This window comes from Sinocyclocheilus anshuiensis, unplaced genomic scaffold (assembly GCF_001515605.1).
Source record: "Sinocyclocheilus anshuiensis isolate Anshui unplaced genomic scaffold, SAMN03320099.WGS_v1.1 scaffold67, whole genome shotgun sequence".
NCBI classification, from domain to species: Eukaryota; Metazoa; Chordata; class Actinopteri; order Cypriniformes; family Cyprinidae; genus Sinocyclocheilus; species Sinocyclocheilus anshuiensis.
This window is the reverse complement of record NW_015552546.1, coordinates 961,296-981,279: the sequence shown is the minus strand read 5'-3', so window position 1 is coordinate 981,279 and position 19,984 is coordinate 961,296. Positions and strand designations below refer to the sequence as shown.

The 19,984-nt window shown below is 39.0% G+C and overlaps 1 protein-coding gene across 5 annotated transcripts; it reads left to right on the top strand.

The window, feature by feature from the left end:
• Nucleotides 1–337: 337 nt before the first annotated feature.
• On the top strand, nucleotides 338–19,071 carry LOC107664212 (arf-GAP with GTPase, ANK repeat and PH domain-containing protein 1-like). 5 transcript variants are annotated; one of them, XM_016454719.1, is made up of 19 exons: nucleotides 3,787–5,696; nucleotides 8,630–8,688; nucleotides 9,104–9,191; nucleotides 9,298–9,383; nucleotides 9,465–9,606; nucleotides 9,696–9,830; nucleotides 9,921–10,036; nucleotides 10,811–10,954; nucleotides 11,368–11,448; nucleotides 11,587–11,691; nucleotides 12,232–12,403; nucleotides 12,528–12,635; nucleotides 14,511–14,648; nucleotides 14,900–14,959; nucleotides 15,196–15,344; nucleotides 16,236–16,326; nucleotides 16,436–16,658; nucleotides 17,615–17,882; nucleotides 18,785–19,071. In XM_016454719.1, the coding sequence occupies exons 1-19, from the start codon at nucleotides 4,685–4,687 to the stop codon at nucleotides 18,989–18,991; spliced, it is 3,384 nt and encodes a 1,127-aa protein (XP_016310205.1). In that variant the 5' UTR covers nucleotides 3,787–4,684; the 3' UTR covers nucleotides 18,992–19,071. The 5 variants fall into 5 exon arrangements, with proteins under 5 accessions (XP_016310208.1, XP_016310205.1, XP_016310203.1 ...); XM_016454717.1 differs by having other exon boundaries at nucleotides 12,220–12,403; XM_016454722.1 differs by lacking the exons at nucleotides 3,787–5,696; nucleotides 14,900–14,959 and adding an exon at nucleotides 338–623 and having other exon boundaries at nucleotides 12,220–12,403.
• Nucleotides 19,072–19,984: the final 913 nt, after the last annotated feature.

The following is a 19,984-nucleotide window of genomic DNA, read 5'->3' as shown; positions in this document are numbered from 1 at the left end:
TCTGTCCTGACATAACCTTTATGAAAATTACCCTTGTCTGACAAACCTGTTTGTATCATATGTTTTTTCCCCATATCAGTACTGAGGTTTTACCATTGCAGCTCTAAATCTGAAAATAAACGTGAGTATGTCTTTTTGAAACCTTATTTGCAGTTTGAAACCAAAGTCTTATTATTTTTTGTAACGGTTGCCTTGAATTTACCACAAAATCCTGTTTGCGAGAAAGCAGCCTATGAGATGGTGACTCTTTTTAAAATCAGGAAGTGAACTGAGAGAGAAAGAGAGAGAGAGAGAGAGAGGAAATTCATGCAAGCAAACTACTTCTGCTCTGAGCTGCATACCTAGAGTCTGAACAGCTTTCTGCTTCTGTACGTGACATTGACATGAAAGAACGGGCAGGAAATGCTGATGGGTTACAGCAGAAACTCCATGCATTTTGAGCAGTCACATTGGTCTAAATATGAATAGCACAAATAAAGTTACACACTCAACTGCAATTAGAGCTGAGGTGAGAAGACATGAAAGCTTGCAAAACACCATAAACAAATTTCTCAAACAGTTGGAGAGGGTTGAGGACCGGCAGCTCAGGACAGGACTAAAGGTTTTCCTCCACAGCATTCAAGGTGAGCCTGAGTTTCTTTGAAAGATCTCGTAAATATCATGAGATTGTTTATTTTGTCCACTAGAACACTTGCTGATAGATTCCCATATGGTTTTGCAAGTTGAGATGTTTATTTAAGGGTCTTTAGGGGTCTGTACTTACCAAGACTGACTTGCACATAAACAGCACACTGTTTGAATTGAACTCTATGTTGGAGCCAGATTCTGATAGTATTTCGTATCTAGATCATCCTCAGAAGAAAACAAGTTTACTAATCGTTCATAAGCTCCTTGTGTAAGTTAAAATGCACATTTGCGAGGAATTAGGCTTTTTGATTGCTAGTATTTGCAGTATTATATTCACTATCTTGAGTTTTGTAATAATGTCATATTATAAAATGTCCCAAATGTATATTTTAGAGAAGGCAGACAGATAAAAAGGAACATAAATGTTTTAACTCATGTTAAATTGAATTATACATCCAGCAGACGTCTCCAAATGCACATGCTCCTCCATTAGTCTGTGATGATGAACTGTTACTACAGTCCGGATGTAGAATCAGAATCGTGGATGTGAATTTAAAGAGGCCCAGGTTGAAACATTAGCACCATCTTAGAGACGTCGTCATGCTGGCAAGCTTTTGAACACGAAGTGCTGGTCCATTTCCTGTCTGACGCTCTCTTGCTGCCCACCAAAGCCACATCCTCTCCATCTCAGGCACCACCTGTCTATTGAGTGCTACTCTTACGCTTAGTATCTGACCTAATTTTTCTCTTTTATTTCTGTTTGATTCTTCAAGACAGTTCCAAAAGAATTACATGCCCCTTTTTTTTTTGGGGGGGGGGGGATTTGTTGTCTGATTTGATTGAATCTGGTATCGATCGAGCAGGACATAAAGTTCAATTCTGAACTTTTATACATTTATAAACATTTATGTACTGTGTTAGCTTTAAGCATAGACGTGTGCATATTTTAAGGTCAGAATATATGGTGTCACTGACTAATGCATCTTTAATATAGTGTTTGTTGATACTCCTTATAATTTACTTCCTCCTCGCATTTCCTCTTGTAAGCGTTTTATGCATCCGTCACACTGGCTCATTATGAAGACTTTATGAGCATAATCTTACACCTTATTTTTCTGTAAGCCAGAACTAATATTAAAACGATATTTTCAGTACTTACTGTATGTAAAACTTGCCACAGTGATGTTAATATATTCTGGGTGGTCTCTGCGGTATTCTGGTAGCTTATGATATTAATTCTATCATATAGTCCCTAGCCTTTTAACCCATTTTATTGTTTTCCATTTGTTCACTTGCAGTAACCAGCATCACTAATGATGTCTGTAAACAAACTTTGCAGAATCAAATAGTAAGAAAACAAGAGGATGCTCTTTGAATATGATTTATGTAGCCCACAAAGTCATATGATGATTCAAATTATGCTTGATGGGAATAAAATAAAAGTGAAGAAAACTGTAAAGGGGAAGTCATTGCTGTTGGCTTCTGAGCATAGGGATTTGAGAATAGGACTGACACATTTAAATGTTGCTTACTGCAGGGAGCCAAGGGAGTGGGAGACAGGCAGAGTGACAGCGAACTAGGGAAGAAAGAGAAAGGGGAAAATATATTTATGAGTGTGAGATCTCCAAAACAGAGATGTCTACGGTGAAATGTTATAGTTAGCAGAACAATAATATGTTATATATATATAAACAAAGTAGTGCTTTGTATTTTCTGATGACAACGTGAGTGGCGTTTACCTGTGCTTGCCAGGATGTTGCTATGCAGTTAATAAGGTGTTTTGAGAGGTTTCTAGTGTGTTGCTAGACTAGCATCTTGTGGTTGGTTGCTAGGGTAAGTTCTTTCAGAATTTAAGCTACTCATGCCATTCCAAACCTGCTTGCATTTTGTTTTTCTGTGGAATACAAAATCAGATATTTTAAAAAACATCTCAGTGGGGAATTTTGGGTGAACTGTCCCTTTAAGAGTTTTTTGAAATCCCTAACCTTAACTATGAGCAATATTAATAGTGACTAATCCACTAATCAATAAAGAAGCAAATCAATAAAAAGAAAAGAAAATGAGAGACATTCAAACAAATAACTGAATGCCCTCTTCCTAAATGTTCAGTTGAATTGTGTTCTATATGACACCTGTCTTCATGATTGATAGCAATCAATAGCATATATGTCAATAAAAAGGCAACTCCTTCCTCTACAAGATTATTTCTTAGAAATATATATATATATACACACATACACACATACAGGTGCATCTCAATAAATTAGAATGTCGAATGGGGTGATGTCATTTTTTTTTCTCCAGACATCCAAATAGTCTTGCATGGGACAGATTTTTTTTTTTTACTCTCATCCCTGCTACACTCTCAGAAAAAAGGTACAAAAGCTGTCACTGAGGCGATATTTCAAAAGGTACACCTTTGTACCCTAACGGGTTCATATTAGTATCTTAAAGGTACATATTAGTACCTTTTGAAAGGGTTCTGCACCAGATACAGCTTTTGTACCTTTTTTTTTCTGAGAGTCTATTGAATCAATTAGAGTGTAGTATTTACTCAATGTACAATTTAATCAAGCCCACTTGACAAACAGATCAATCAATAAATTTGTCAATAATATTGCATGCCCTCACACAATCACTTACTCATTCATACACACCTTGGCAAGGACAGTGAGTGCACAGAGCAGAGGGTAAGATATGGAGATAGCGAATGGGAGCCAGAGACTAGATGGAATCATTGCATGAAGGAGGAGGAGTTTAGCCTCGGAATACCTTGGTAACAAGCAAGCTCAGTGTCTAGGAAAGAAAAGGTGGGGGGACGCGGCGGCTCCTGAATCACTGTACTGACTGTGAATGTGATATGTGGCACAATGCTGCCTGATACGGCATTAGTGCAAAATTTGCTTGATTGATGTGTCAGTCTCGATTAGCTTTGCACGTAACCACATATTTGTGTTTTTCTTGTGCGGTTGACCCTCTTTCCCTGTCAGAACCTCGCAAGCTTTACAGTCTGTCTTTATTCCTCAACACATCACTGATTCTCGCTTTTTAAGCAGGAGAGAATGTGCAAGCGAGAGAAAAGAGAGGGAGAAGGCAAGAGAGGGAGGGAGGGAGAGCGAGAGGAGGGGGTAGCAGGCTGTGGAAAGCAGGGGCTGGGAGCTGTCTGGCTGGTGACAAGGGCAGAGAGAGAGAGAGAGAGAGAAGCAGGAGATGGAGAGAGCAGGGTATTCCTGCACGGTGCCGTTCTGCGTGGGTTTGAAGAAGACCTTCCACTGGAGAGATCTGAGGGACCCTTGTTCATGATGCGTGACTCATCTAAACCTTTGGCGTGAGATGCAGCTTCCTCTCTAGAACGAAGCATGATTGTCTTGCGTGTCTGCTTTATTGATATCCCCGACTGCTTGACGCACCGATCACCGGAGGCATGATGGATAGACTCTGTGTGGGGACACTGGGATCTCTCTCTGTGGACTTGCCGTGAACGTTTGCACCGATCCATGTGGCATGTAGACTGACTCCCCAGTTTGACTCTTCAGTCTGTCAGCGTCCCCTGCACACGCCGTGGAGCAGGTTGGTGAAACGATGTGCCTTGATCTAAGGTTACCAGTTCTGCATGTCTCCCAGATGTAATTTTACTCTTTGTCGTCCTTGAAGGAATTTTCGAACCCGTTTCTATCTCGTGCATTGTCATTTTTGCCTACGAATCTGTCTCTTGTTGAATGTAGTCAATGGAATCGGGAGCATGCTTTTCATGCAGGTGTGGAGAGGTGGGCACATGTCTGCATGCTTAAAATAGGTGTGAGAGGACAGCAAAATGAAGAGAATGAAGTCTGGGACGAAACATGAAGGTGTGAAAGAGCACAAAGGACATTAGCTAAATTTTTTTCCCACTCTAGGGAACGAGGTCACGGTTCACTTCTTTTTGACATACTTGCCTGAATTGTCTCTTTCTGTGATTTCTTTCTGTTGTGGAAGACATTGAACAACCGAAGAAGAAGATTATTTGACTCTTTGAATTTATTTTCTGTCCTTGGTCTGTTGAGAAATTCTGGACCACATGAACCGAACCGGGACGTCACAGTCAAAAACCACCTACCTTATCTCCCTCACGCTGGTGAAGGTAGAAACCACTGAGGAGAATGAGTTGGAAAGGTCCAGGCCGGCTGTGGGGGGAGCAGTGTACGATTCTGATGGAGCGAAACATCTCAAGCACGCTGGATCCAGTAATGAGGGCCAGGAACGGCAGAAAATGGGTGAGGCTGTTGAGCTGGAAGCTGGAGAATCTTTCAAATTCTCAGTGGAACAGGAAATACTCCAAAGCCCAAGGGAGGACAAGGCACTTTTTGCAGATGGTGTTCATCCCCAAAAATCAATGATCTCACCCTCCACAGAGAATGGAAGAGCCAGAGAATCCACTGGAATCCCTCAAACCTCTTTTCCCCGGGATGTAGCCAGGCATCATGGTGACATCCCAGTGCGTGCGACCCAGCGGCCCGTGTCGCTCCTTAAAGCTCACGGCGGTGGCCGTGAATTCAAGGAGTCCAGAGAGAGCATCCATGCCTCCTCCAAGAGCCTTGACCGTAAGGACAGTCGGACCAGGATCCAGTCCCCAACCAGCCCGACTCCTGGATCTTTTCGGGCATCGTGGGCTGTAAGCGAAGTGAAACCTTGCGATGAAGACCTCAAAGGGGTTGTTGGGATGAAGAGGCCCACTGAAGGGGACATCATAGCCATGCGAACCCAAAGCCCTCGAGCTGAGAGGTTAAAGGCGGGATCTACATCTCTTCCGATCCCTGTCGCCTTGATTACCAAGCCTCAACGCAAAGGAAAGAGTCGCACCTTGGACAACAGTGACCTGAACTGTCTGTCCGAGGACCTCCTGAAGTGCAAAGGTGGTCAAATGGTAGCAGACTTTAGAACAGCTCAGTCCCAGGGGGCTTCAGCACGTGACCGCAAGATGCTAAGATTTATTAGTGGCATTTTTACCAAGAGCACTCCAGTTGCAACCAGTGCAACCATTGTGACCCCGGTCTATAGCACCATTCAGAGGGAATCCAGTGAGGAAGAAGGTAGGAGAACATGACTTACTCATCCATACACAACTCAAACACTCGGATAAGTAGAAGTAGGATTGTTTGGTTAGCACATTTTGTAAATGAGGGCTTCCTTGTATATGAACATCTGCAATGCATCTGCAAGTTTTCTAAATGCTACATTTACATTAAAGGGATTGTTCAGCCCAAAATGGTGCCATTCTAAACCCAAATGACTTTATTTCTTCCGTGGAACACAAAAGGAGATATTTTTAAAAATGTATTTTTATCTATGCAGTGAAAGAGTCTAAAACAATATTGGACCCCACTGATTTTTATTGTCTGGAAAAAAGGAATTTTTAAAAAACGTCTTTTGTATTCCAAGGAAGAAAGAAAGACATACAGGTTTGGAATGGCATGAGGACGGATGGCAGTTTTTATTATTTATTCAACTGATATAGTGTTCTTCTTGTTTAGGTTCACATTCATTTTAAAAACTGACATGTGGAAGTCTATACACACATTTAGGGGAATTCTGGTTTTATTAATTCTAATGCCTAGGGATGTAGATTTAAGACACTGAATGCATCCTAGCCTTTTCTTTATAACCACCCCCTACTGTTTCTGTTTCTGCACTGGAAAAATTGGAATGGGAAACAAATTTGATAATACCCATGCCACAGGCATCATAATTTTGCCCAACATCCTAATCCCATTTTTGATGTTCCGCCCACTTCTTGTATTCTGATCTCATTCTTTCACGGAAGCTTCAATCCTTTCATCACCAGTTTCTTAATTTCAAACCATATCCAGCCATGAATTTTAGCACTTTAAACTGGAGGTGAAGCATTGGTTTTAGACGCAGGCAGTATCTGAATCCATAGGCAGCTGGATGGATAAGCTTCACTTTTGCCACATGCATTTCAAACCCGCCCGAGCAAATTAAGTCAGTTTTGCTTCTAATGTTGCAGAGATGCCTTCAACTCATTTATATGCAGAGCTTGCTAAACAAAGGATTCATTTCAAACAACATCTATATTTCTCGACAATATAGATTTGATAATTAGGCTCCTCATTTGCTAAGATATAATTGGTAATTGCTCAAATGCACAACTCAATATAGGGGTGTGTGGTCTATATCCTACGAGCAAAAGGTCTGATGTGTCTGTACACACAACGCATGCGCACACAAAATATTTACGTATGTGTTCTCCGACTGAACAGAAGCAGCGGCTGGAGGTGGGGTTGTCATGGCAACAGGGAGGGCTGAGAGAGTTGCCTGTTGTGTGGCTGTGTTATGCCAGGGAGCGAGCCACAGATGAAATGAATGGGAGTGAGGGTATGCGAGGAGGGGTCCTTTTGAAAACGAGAGAGACCAGCTTTAGAATTTGACACATAGAGCGTCCGTTTAGATGGAGGGGGTGGCGTGTGGTATATGGCACATAAGGATCGCACTGTCTAACCGCACTGGCTCGACTCCTGATGTGCCCCACCATACAATGACCTCATAGAATTGCGCTGAATTCAGAGGGGGTTAAATCTCTTCCGTTGTGTCGTGGGTGGCGCGTGAGAGAGGAAACTGCAAACGACACGAGTGCCAACTCGGATCGTACCCCGATCTAAGCTGTGAACTCCTGCATCTGTGCGTCGTGAGACACACCAAACAAAAGCATCTCATCCACCGGTTGATGCACCCACAGCTGTGAAGGCACACAAAAAATGAGATGACATGCCTGTCTTATCACTGGGTGCCGGGTCTGAACCGCTGGTGAAAAATAGTGAGCGTGTGCTAAGACTTCCAATATAAAGCGGAGAGGGGTGTGGGAGCTCCATGCTCGCTGCTGCACGGATATACCTGCAGTCCTTCACGCCCTGTGAATTATCAGAGATTTATAACACCGCCAGATGAACCGTCATCCAAGGCTACGGTGCAATCAAAATGCACTTCGATGCAGCATAGAAATGTGTAACAGAAGGGCAACGCCTGATCTGTGTTTAAATGGACACAGATTGGTGTAAGAATCAGAACGCAGCCTTAGGCCTGAACTGACTTTGATAGTCACGAAAAATAACGTGGTTAGATGTGACGTGATAAGGTCATTAATTCTGCTGCTCAGTGAGTGTTGTGATCACCGTGTAATCATAAAATCGTGTCAAACTCGCTCTTCCTGTAAGTGAGTCATCTGAAGTTTCATGTCACTGACATCAAGGGTCAGATCGAGGGGATTTAAGCCGTAGATCAATATGAGAGATCTTTTTTGGAAAAGCTGACCTACCGAGACATAATATTCATAAATCAGCACATATCCCATTCCATTTTCTGTTATATGATTCATTCATCTATTTTTTCTGTTGTACTTGTATTAGTGGTGCTTGCTAAGCACCTCTAATGCAGACCAGAATATGACCAAATATAGAACCTCAAATTGATCTGAATTAGATAGTGCTCTTAGATACGAGACTCTTCCTGTTTACCATCTTTTTGTCATTGGTTTAATACCATGCCAATGGAACACCTTTTGAGATATAAAAAATCTGTTTCGGCATCTTCAGTGTTTTGGTGTAATGTTGACTAAGTTTGGCGATGATCACATGAGTGTTTAAAAGCTTGAAAAAAAATCCAAATTCAATCCAAAATAGCCTATTTCCTGTTGGGCGGAGCTAATGACTATAGTATAGAAAGTTGTCCGGCTTCATGAGAATGAGTTTGGTGACTGCAGGTAAAACTAACCCCAACACTTCAGTCAAAAGGGGTCACCCTGTTAAATATAGAATATACAACTTGGAGACAGATTTTTTTTTCTTTGGAAACCACCCAAAACCACTTAGAAACTGCACTGCAACACATTAAAACACAAACACATTAAAAGCCTCTCAAACACACTGCAGTGTCATAGCATGGGGGAGAGGTGTTTTTGTCTTTGATTTGAAGTTATGACTTAACTTTGACTTTTTATTTTTTTTGTCAGCATCATGTGCCAATAGCCAGGAATGGACCCTAACTCGTGCTATTCCAGAACTGCGATTGGTGAGATAAACACTTACTTATTTATTTACTTTTTAATTCCTTAAGCATGTAAACAACAATTTCAAATAATTTTAGGCATACATCTATGAAAACAATATTTCAGTTGGTTAAGTGCACTAAAAAGATTTCTTTTTAATTTTTGTCATACTGTTGAGTAAGGATACATCCTTGCCTCTAGGGGAAAAAAATCTCAAATGAGATCTCTTTAAAATCCAAAATGTTTCTACTAAACACCAACAAAATTAAAAGAGGATAAAATTAGACTTTTGCTTAAATCCTGCTTATGCTTCTCATGAGAAAAGACCCTAGTAGTCTCAAATGTGTCCTCAGGAGTTTCAGATGAGATCTAAACAATGTCATACTGATATAAATGTTGTTTTTTGGAGTAAGAATATTTTCTTTCTGCCGCATACAGGGGGTTCTGGGCAGCCTTCGCAGCGGAAAATCTGCTCTGGTAAACAGATTCATCACAGGAAGTTATCTTCCACTTGAGTCGCATGAGGGTGAGAACTTCGTTGTTTCTCATCTGTGCTATGAGGACTGTCATTTTAACCGTTTAGGGGCATTATTTTTATCTTTCGCTTTTGTCCTCTTTTTCTTCTCTGGAAGGCGGAAGGTATAAAAAAGAGGTGCTGGTGGAGGGACAGAGTCATTTATTGCTGATTCGAGAGGAATCTGGACCACCAAGTGCACAGGTGTGTTCATTTCTGCAAAGTACATTTCTTTAAAAGCTATTCCTTTTTTCCATCTTTTTCATTCCTAATTTGTGATTGTAGATCTGCAACTGGCTTGATGGCGTCATCCTAGTTTTTAGTATGGAAAATGAAGCAAGTTTCCAGGATGTGTACAAGAACTACAGTGAGCTAAGTGCACATCGTAACATTGCAGAAATCCCCATTATAGCGGTTGGAACGCAAGGTTAGAGCTACTTTTGTCTTGGTTTCAGGGTGATATATTGAGCGATATGACATTGCGTACAAACTCTATGTTTGTTTTTCTTCCTGCAGATAAGATTAGTAGCACTAATGCACGTGTGATTGAGGACAAGAGAGTCCAGCAGCTGTGTATAGATGTGCGTCGCTGCACTTATTTTGAGACCTGTGCCACATATGGACTTAATGTGGACAGAGTATTTAATGAAAGTGAGTTTCATCTCAAAATAGGGGCTAAAATAGCACAATACTTCTGAACAGGATGCAAGTGTTGATTGGACAATCTTGTTTCCCACTTAGTGACTCACAAGATTGTCGCTGCCAAGAAGCAAGCTGCCCTTCTGGCCTCCTGTAAATCCCTCCCAAACTCTCCGAGTCACTCAGGGGCCTCGACTCCAGTGTCAGGGCCTGGACAGGTATCTCAGGCCTCACGAGTCTGTCTGATGCTTGGATGAATCTCATGAAAGCTGTCAAAAATGTCTGGGTCACTTTCTCCTTTCTTTCAGTTCTAAATGTGGGGGGGTGGGGTGGTGGGATCTAATTGTCATTACTATAATGCAAAAAAAGATGTAAATGCAAATTAAATTAAACACTTACATTTATGTAATGAATTCTATTATATATATATTTTTAAATATCTTAAACATAACATAACATAACATAATTTTTTTTTTTTTTAAATATGACCTGGACATTTCTTTGTGAGATTGACACTTTTATCTTTATAATTATTGTAAAGTATTTTAATTAAAACCGTGATGGTGTTGTTCTGTCAATATTGTTGGAGTGTAAAAAACTGCTAAAAATCTGATGCATTAAATATTCTTTGCTTAATTATATGCTATGCAGAAAATCACAACATTTTGGTTGAATTTTATTTCAGTACTATGGTATGATCATTTTATTTACATAAATAATTATAATAATTTATAATAATTAAAATAACTTTCTTGGACAAGAAATTAGTTATATTTTATTATAGATCATTTATAAATTATTACATTTTAAAATTGATTACATTTTTAAATGTATCAAATAAAAATGTCAGACCAATGCATCGCACATTTTTACACTCTTGTTGTTGAGTATTTGACTGTTTTGAGTGATTGTGAAACTTTTCTTGTCTTCATCAACATTCACCATTCCAACTTCTGTCTCATTCTTCTCTCCATCCCATCATCCTCTCTTAGGCCAGTAATGGGGGTCAGAGTAGTGATTACCCCTCCTCTTTGCCTTCTACCCCTGTGGTAAGTCACAAAGACATACGGGGTGGGGCAAGTGGAGATGGGGGCTCGCAAAGAAATCTGCCCCGACGACGGACATCTTTCTTTGCGGTTAGTTCTTTGCACTCATTACAAAGATTATCAAATCTTGCCAGGTAGATTTTGTGCAACACCAGTGAAACGGTACAGAAAATTTGATATTATATCTTTCATATTTTCAAATACAATTGGACTTAAATCTGAATGATATATCAGAGGTGATGTGTGTCATTTTTTGATGTTGACTGGGAAACCTGTTCAAAAACAGTCATTGTTTTCTTTTTGGTGCAGAAATTTCACACTTCACCTTCAAATGCTGTCCAATAAAGCAGAAGCATGACTGTATCTTTAGTCCTAGTTTCTGTATGTGAACTCTCGTTGTCACTCTAAAATTCACCTCATCTCATGAGTCACATCTGTTTCCTTCCTTTATGTGTTTCACCTTCCTCTCGTCTGTACTTTATTTAACTTGTCTGTTATTTTAGAACCGTCGCGGGAGTGACTCTGAAAAAAGAGCTTCTGATAGCAGAAGTGACATGAGCAGTCGATCAGTTCCTATTAAACAGGTAAGTGTAAGACGTCAGCGTTGACTTGAGGACAAGACTTCTGTGTGGCCCCAGAAAGTTTTTGGACATGTAGAAGACACTTTTAAATGTCTGAATCTCACTGCATTCTGAAAATAATGAATGCATTTTCTTTGTTAGGGGACTTTGTGGAAACGCAGTGAACGCTCTTTAAATAAGGAGTGGAAGAAGAAGTATGTGACGCTGTCAAACAACGGCATGCTTATGTATCATTCAAATATAAATGTGAGTAAGGCTGTTTTGCAATTCATACGGTTTTCTGTTTACAGAGCACTAAATGCTTCCTGTACACTTCTGCTTTTATAATCACATTTTTAATTTTGCTGGGTTTTTTTTTTTTTAGCTTTATTAGTTGCATGTAGTGTCAATTTATTATTAAATGTTATTATTTAATATTTTTAAAGAATTATTTAATAATATTGTTATTATATATTATACATTTTTATTTCAAAAATAAAAAATAGAAAATACTCAATATAAAATATTATTATTCTATTATAGAATTATGTTATATTGTTATATTATAAATGCTTATAATTATATTTTGGGTGTGGATTTGTCATTTGCTTGTAATGGTTCAAATGTTTTCAAAAAAATCAATGGTACTTGCATTATTTTGCATTATAGTATTTATAAAACCATTTCAAAACCCCAAAGCTTTTATGTTGTGCTATTTTTGGCTGTCGAAAAGAACCAGCGTATTCTAGATTGTGTAACTATTGCTCATACTATATACAGTATGTATGATTGCAGGAGTTTTTGCAGAATGCTCAAGGTAAGGAGATGGACTTATTGCGAGTTACAGTGAAGGTGCCAGGAAAGCGTCTTCATCGCGCAGCTACTCCCGGTGGACCGTCCCCTGGCCCTACTCTCGCCCCTGCGCCTGGTGTAAATGGACTCAGTAAAGACAAGCAGTCATCCGAAGGGGGAGCTACATGTAAATGAAAAACTTTTTTTCTCTCTCTCTCTCTCTCATTTTCAAATGTACTCGATCACAAATAAAGCAATTTGAAAGATTTCTCAATGCCATGATTTCTGTTTTTTTTTGTGTTTTTTTTCAGCAAATCTTCTGACAGTAGAAGAGGCGTCAAGAAGTGGTTTGTCATTTCATAATGATCAGAAGGTGAAACGTTGCCCGTCATCTGTGTCTAATAAAGGCTTCAGTGTGGGTACGTAAATATTTTGTTTATGGTTTCTACTCATTCTTTCTGTAACAGTGTTGAAGAATAACTATTTAAAGGTATAGTTCACCTAAAAATGAACATTTTGTCAACATTTACACACCCTCATGAGTTCCTTTCTGATGTTTTGAAGAATGCTGGTAATCAAATAGTTGGTCCCCATTGACTTGCACAGTATTTCTTTCCTTAATATGGAAGTCAACAGGGACCAACAACTGTTTGGTTCTTCAAAATATCTTCTTTTGTATTCAACGTAAGAAAGAAACATATACAGATTTGACATGAGGGTAAGTAAATGATGACAAAATTATCATTTTTGGGTGAACTGTTCCTTTAAAAGTAGAAACGCTACTAACTGGACATCATCAGCACTTTATTTCCAACATTTAGTTGTTTCATTTCAGTTGTTGGTTCATATGCAGATCTATTCATTTTGACAGTTCATTTTTAGAAGTCATATCACTCAATGAAATTTACAAAAGTAAAATTTTTTTTATTTTTTATTTGTACCAAAATATTTAGTTAAATACAGAGGTTCATGACTGCCAGCATTAGTTTTATTAGTTACAGTCAATGTTAAAGGGTTAGTTCACCCAAAAATGAAAATTAGGCTGCGTTTTACTCACCCCTGAGGCATCCTAGGTGTATATGGCTTTCTTCTTTCAGACGAATCCAGTCAGAGTTATATTAAAAATTGTCTTTGATCTTTCAAGCTGTTTAATGCCACTCAGCGGGTGTTGCATTGCTTCAGTCCAAAAGAACTTAAATAAAAATCGCCCATCCATAAAAAAAAGTGTCTCACACGGCTCCGGGGGGGTGAACAAAGGCCTTCTGTAGCGAATTGATGCGTTTTTGTAAGAAAAATATCCATATTCAATACGTAATAATCACTTGAATCAAGCTTGCGCTCACTGTTGTAAACAGAAGCAGTTCCGGGAGCATGACGTATGAGGTCGGCTTTGCGCATGCGCCGCTCAGAAGTGACGCACACGGAAGCGCAGGCGAGAGATCAAAACAAAACAACGGTCACTAATTAGAAGTACAAAACGAGGATTTGTAAAGAAGAATGTCGGAGCCAAGAGGAGACTGGTTTTTCTTTGCTAAAGTAAGGAAACTTTGCTTACTTTGCTCCTGTTAACAAACGTTGGTTTTCACGAGACTCACCGGCGCTTGCGCAACGCTGACCTCATACGTCATGCTTCCGGAACTGCTTCTGTGTACAACTGTTGGCGCAAGCTACATTAAAGTGATTATTATGTTTTGAATATGGATAGCAAGCTGCCGTTAAAACCCAAAGAAGAAGAAGAAGAAGATGAATATGGATATTTTTCTTACAAAAAAGCATCGATTCGCTACAGAAGGCCTTTGTTCACCCCCCCGGAGCCGTGTGAGACACTTTTTTTATGGATGGGCGATTTTTATTTAAGTTCTTTTGGACTGAAGCAATGCAACACCCGCTGAGTGGCATTAAACAGCTTGAAAGATCAAAGACAATTTTTAATATAACTCCGACTGGATTCGTCTGAAAGAAGAAAGTCATATACACCTAGGATGCCTCGGGGGTGAGTAAAACGCAGCCTAATTTTCATTTTTGGGTGAACTAACCCTTTAATGTGTGTGTTTGATACTGTAAAAATTATTTATTACTAAAAAATTAAATATTAAATATACCTTATAAATAAAATTATATAAAATAATAAATGTTATAAAATGCTATTGTATTAATATTATTATAATTAAATATACTCAATATGATTAATACAAATGTGATTGTATTTTGGGTGTGGATCATCAGAATGGTTACAAATCTTTTGCAGGAAATGTTTTGAAATTTCTGCCATCTTTTTTGTATCATCTTAACAGACTCGAGTATTGAGGGGGCTACAAGTCCTCCTTTAGGAAAAGACCACATCCCGTCTTCTCCAATGACTGACAGGAAGAAGAAAAAACGAAACAGAAGTATTAACTTGAAAGGAGACGCGGCGGCTGGGCAGGCTGAGGGTAAGAGATCAGAGTTATGACAGATTACCAGACACCACAATGATTCAGTTTCACTGATAAAGCAATCATTATAAGTACTATGGTGAATAGTTGAGGTGAATTTGCTTTGCTCTCTTTTCCAATGTGGGCCTGATTAATTGCTTCCTTTAAGGTCCTTTTACAATCTCTTTTACTTCTTTCTTTCCTCTGGCTTTTCTTCCTTTCTTTCCTCTTATCCTCTGCCGCCCTGGACTAATTTCTCGCACCGCAAGCCAAGCGCAAAATGTGGAAATTAAAAAGCTTTGGTAGCTTGAGAAACATTAACAAAACAGGTAACGTGAATGTATGAAACGAGTGGCTGAGCTGGCTCTTTTCTGCAGTATGTGTCCATGTCCATCTCTTGTCACATCATTAGATTACAGCAAATGGGTCTGAGTGTTTCTGTCTGTGTTCCTGTCTCTCTCAAACACATAATTATACTGAGACGATACATTAGGCCGAGGACACAGTGGGTGTTTGTATTGATCCCTTCCTCTCGTGTAAATAACTGTTGCTCTCGCCCAAACAGAAGAGGAGAGCGCAGACTTCATCATCATATCCAGCACAGGACAGAGCTGGCATTTCGAAGCCCAAAGTCAAGAGGACAGGGACGCCTGGGTTCAGGCCATCGAAAGCCAGATCCTTGCAAGTCTACAGAGCTGTGAGAGCAGAAATAAGGTAAAGAGGGCAATAAAAATGTATCTGACCTTTATCAGCCTGACAAACATTTACTGCACAAACCTTTATAAGCTTTTGAGAACACTTATGTGCAATATGCATCAAAAGGTCCATTAAATTTTCTATGGTCAGTATATCTGTATAAAGGAATAGTTTTAGAACTACTCACCCTCAAGTCGTCCAAGATGTACATGAGCTTGTTTCTTCATCAGAACACATTTGGAGAAATTTTGCATTGCATCACTTGCTCACCAATGGATCCTCTGCAGTGAATGGGTGCCGTCAGAATGAGAGTCTAAAAAGCTGATAAACACATCACAGTAATCCAAAGTAATCCACATGACTGCAGTCCATTAGAACTGTTTTGGACTGTTTTCGCTTGTAAACAGTCCTTGAACTGTGCACTTTTCTCTCCTGATTCAGACGAGATGACTTTTTCACCAGAGAAAAATGTTAGTTTCTTACAAACACGAAGCTTTTCGCTTCACAAGACATTAATTGATGGACTGGAGTGAATTTTTTGTGGTGTTTTTATCCGCTGTTTAGACTCTCATTCTGACGGCACCCATTCACATCCATTGGTGAGCAAGATATGTAATGCTACATTTCTACAAATCGGTTCTAACGAGGAAACAAACTTACCTACATCTTGGATTGCCTGAGGTTGAGTACATTTTCAGCATATTTTCATTTTTTGTGTGAATTATTTCTTTAACAATTTCCTACTGCTAAAATAAAAGAGCAATCATTTGTTCATTTGATTGTTTCCGGACCAAAAATGATGCTGATTCATCCTACATACGTAAATCATGTTAGGCAGCAATATACTATACACATGAACAGTTTGCCCTGTAATATTACAAAATAATAGTCTTACTTTTCAACTCTCAGGCTCGAAGGAACAGCCAAAGTGAAGCTGTTGCCCTGCAGGCCATTCGAAATGCCAAAGGGAACGACCTCTGTGTGGACTGTGGAGCACCAAGTAAGTGCTGAAATAATGCCTTGTATTGAAAATGTGAACAACAAAAAGTACTGTATGTTGAGATCTCTGTCATTGTTCAGTATATAAAAACATTATGGTCTCCTTGCAGATCCAACATGGGCGAGTCTTAATCTTGGTGCTCTAATCTGCATCGAGTGTTCGGGGATACACCGGAACCTGGGGACGCACCTGTCCCGCGTGCGCTCACTAGACCTGGACGACTGGCCCAGTGAACTCACAAAAGTGCTTACGGCTATAGGCAACCATACGGCCAACAGCATTTGGGAGACCTGCACACAAGGGCGCCAAAAGTTGACACCTGAGGCAACAAGGTTAGCTGACTAAATGTAAAGAAATGTCATTGTGGACAGTGGTTCAGTCATTTTTGTTTTACGGAGGCACAAAGAAGAGCAGAAAGAAATGATGAAGCATGCACAGCTAAATTAAAAAAAAACATGCTGCAAATTTAGCCTGTTCAAATAAAAGAAACAAATGCATACACTGCAAAGTTCAAAAGTTTGGGGTTGGTAAGATTTTTTCAGTGTTTTTGAAATAAGTCTTCTATACCCACCAAGACTCAATAATAAAAACGGCAATATTGTGAAATATTATCACAATTTAATATAACAGTTTTCTATTTTAATATATTTTAAAATGTAATTTATTCCTGTAATGCAAAGCTGAATTTTCAACATCATTCTTCCAGTCTGCAGTGTCACATGATCCTTCAGAAATCATTCTAATATGCTCAAGAAACATATTATCAGTGTTGAAAACAGTTGTGCTGCTTATATTTATAATATTTTTTTGTGGAAACCCTGATACATTTTTTTTTTTCAGGACACTTTGATGAGTAGAAGGTTGAATAGAAACATCACAAGAAATCTTTTGCAATGTTAAAATCTCTTTACTGTCACTTTTGATCAATTTAATGCGTCCTTGTTGAATAAAAGTATTAATTTCTTGAAAATGTCCTAATGACCAAAAATTGTGCATTCTGCTTGAAGCAAGTTTACAAACCTCCTAATGGCCGAAGAAACACTTATATTCAAAATACATTATCTGAAAATAATTCTTACACAATTTTGTACAAGTCTCAAACAAATTTGCTTCTAAATGCATAAACCTATGTTTTAAGATAATGATTTTGAAAATGATTTTTTGCAGCATTAACCAAAAACATAAAATTGCAATGATGCAGTCTTCATCATGACAGTGTAAAGAGATAATGGCTAATGCAGTTAGCCACTATGATAATAATTTGGCCTTTGCTTTGTGTTTGTCTCAGAGAGCAGAGGGAGTCGTGGATCCGTGCCAAATATGAACAGCGGGCATTTGTGTCGCCCTTGCCGGCTCAGTGTTCAGAGGACACAATGTCGACATGGTTGCTTAAAGCAGTAATCGACAGAGACTTTCCCAGACTTCTGCTGCTGCTCGCGCACAGCACCAAGGAAGTGATCAACGTCCCACCAGAGGGAGCAGCGCAGCAGCAGCACAGCTCTTTACATGCGGCCTGCCAGCTGGGCGACGTGGTCATGACACAGCTGCTGGTCTGGGTGAGTTATTGAGCCTGTTTCTTTGAGTTAAAGGAATAGTTCACCCAAAAATGGAAATTGGCTGAAAATGTACTCACCCTCAAACCATCCAAGATGTAGATGAGTTTGTTTCTTCATAAGAACAGATTTGGAGAAATTTAGCATTACATCACTTGCTCAGCAATGGATCCTCTGCAGTGAATGGGTGCCGTCAGAACGAGAGTCCTGATAACAACATCACAATAATCCACAAGAAATCCACACCACTCCAGTCCTTCAATGAATGTTTTGTGAAGCAAAAATCTGCATGTTTGTAAGAAACAAATCCATCATCAAGGATTTTTAACTTTAAACCGTTGCTTCCGTCTAAAATATGAATCCATGATAATGCTTCTTCCAATAAAAAAGTCCTCTCACATCAAAATCAACCAAAAGATATTTGTTTAGAACTGTTCTAGACTGTTTTTGCTTGTAAACTGTGCTTCATCTGTTCATATTTCACTCCTGATTCAGACGAGATTACTTTTTCACTAGCAATAATATGGATAAAGGACTTTTAAATGTTTTAAATGGAAGCAAAGGTTTAAAGATAAAAACGTCTTTAATGATGGATTTATTTCACACACATGTAGCTTTTCACCTCACAAGGTCTTAAGTGATAGACTGGAGTGGTGTGGATCAGCTGTTTGGACTCTTATTCTGACGGCACCCATTCACTGCAAAGGATCCATTGGTGAGCAAGTAATGTAATGCTAAATTTCTCCAAATCTGTTCAGATGAGGAAACAAATTCATCTACATTTTGGATGGCCTGAGGATGAGAACATTTTATTTTTGGGTGAATCATTCCTTTAACTGTTGCACTTTCAGGATTGCATTTGCACATTTCTAATGTTTTTTTTTGTGCTTAATTGTTCTCAACAGTACGGCAGTGATGTGAAGTCAAAGGATCCGCAAGGTAGAACCGCACTGACGTTGGCACGCCAAGCCGGCAGCAAAGAGTGTGCTGAGATTCTTCTCCAACACGGCTGCCCCAATGAGACGTCGCCCACCTCCCCGACACCTGTTCTGTCCCGTAAAAGTAGCATCACCAGTCTTGGACGTGTCAATTCCAGGAGGAGGGTCTCGTAACCCATGAACATTCATGATCATATAAACATTTTCTCCAGGACCATTTTTATTTCTTCATACAGAGTTGTGTGTTCTGTGTGTCTGTGAATTCCTGTCCCAGGATATCACCAACAACGCTGTATTTATATACTGTATGTTTATCCCTGCGGATTCCTCAGAAAAGGGAAAAAGTAAAGAGAAAAGAAGAAACTCTTAATTGTCCATATTAGAACAGGCATAGAATGACAGCTACAAAATTTCAACATGCCTTTTTCAAAAAATGGAAACTGTTTTAACAGCTACAAAGCAATATTATTTATAATATGCTGATTAATATTCTGTAAAATAGATTCATTACGAGATCAAATGTAGCTTCAGAGTTTCCCAAAGCAATCTGAGGGAATGTATTTACCATTATGACTGTCATCGTTTCATGCCATCGAGGGAATATCAACATGTTTATATTCAGAAGAAATAGTATTTGTCATTGTGCATCATTTCTAAAAATTATAGACAATAAACTCTGATCTTCAACCTCTCTTTGGCACTGCTTGTTAAGTCTCCATCTTTTTTTTTTGTCAAAAAGCCAATCATTCTACATTTTAATGCCTCAAAACTTCACTATCATCGAAGGCCTGTTTATTTTCAGACAAATCACCTGGTTAAAATATAAATTTTGCTATCATACTGTATGTGTCAACACAAATGTCATGTGACAGAGTAAGATGACTTTTATATATTGTGCATTAAAATATTTTTCATGCCATCGAGGGAATATCAACATGTTTATATTCAGAAGAAATAGTATTTGTCATTGTGCATCATTTCTAAAAATTATAGACAATAAACTCTGATCTTCAACCTCTCTTTGGCACTGCTTGTTAAGTCTCCATCTTTTTTTTTTGTCAAAAAGCCAATCATTCTACATTTTAATGCCTCAAAACTTCACTATCATCGAAGGCCTGTTTATTTTCAGACAAATCACCTGGTTAAAATATACATTTTGCTATCATA

Excerpts from the sequence above, each read along its gene's own strand:
- LOC107664212 (XM_016454717.1), top strand. The coding sequence starts at position 4,685 with ATGAACCGAACCGGGACGTCACAGTCAAAAACCACCTACCTTATCTCC. Across the intron at positions 9,384-9,464 it reads CTGGACCACCAAGTGCACAG|ATCTGCAACTGGCTTGATGG; the intron begins GTGTGTTCATTT and ends TTGTGATTGTAG. Across the intron at positions 10,037-10,810 it reads CAGTGTCAGGGCCTGGACAG|GCCAGTAATGGGGGTCAGAG; the intron begins GTATCTCAGGCC and ends ATCCTCTCTTAG.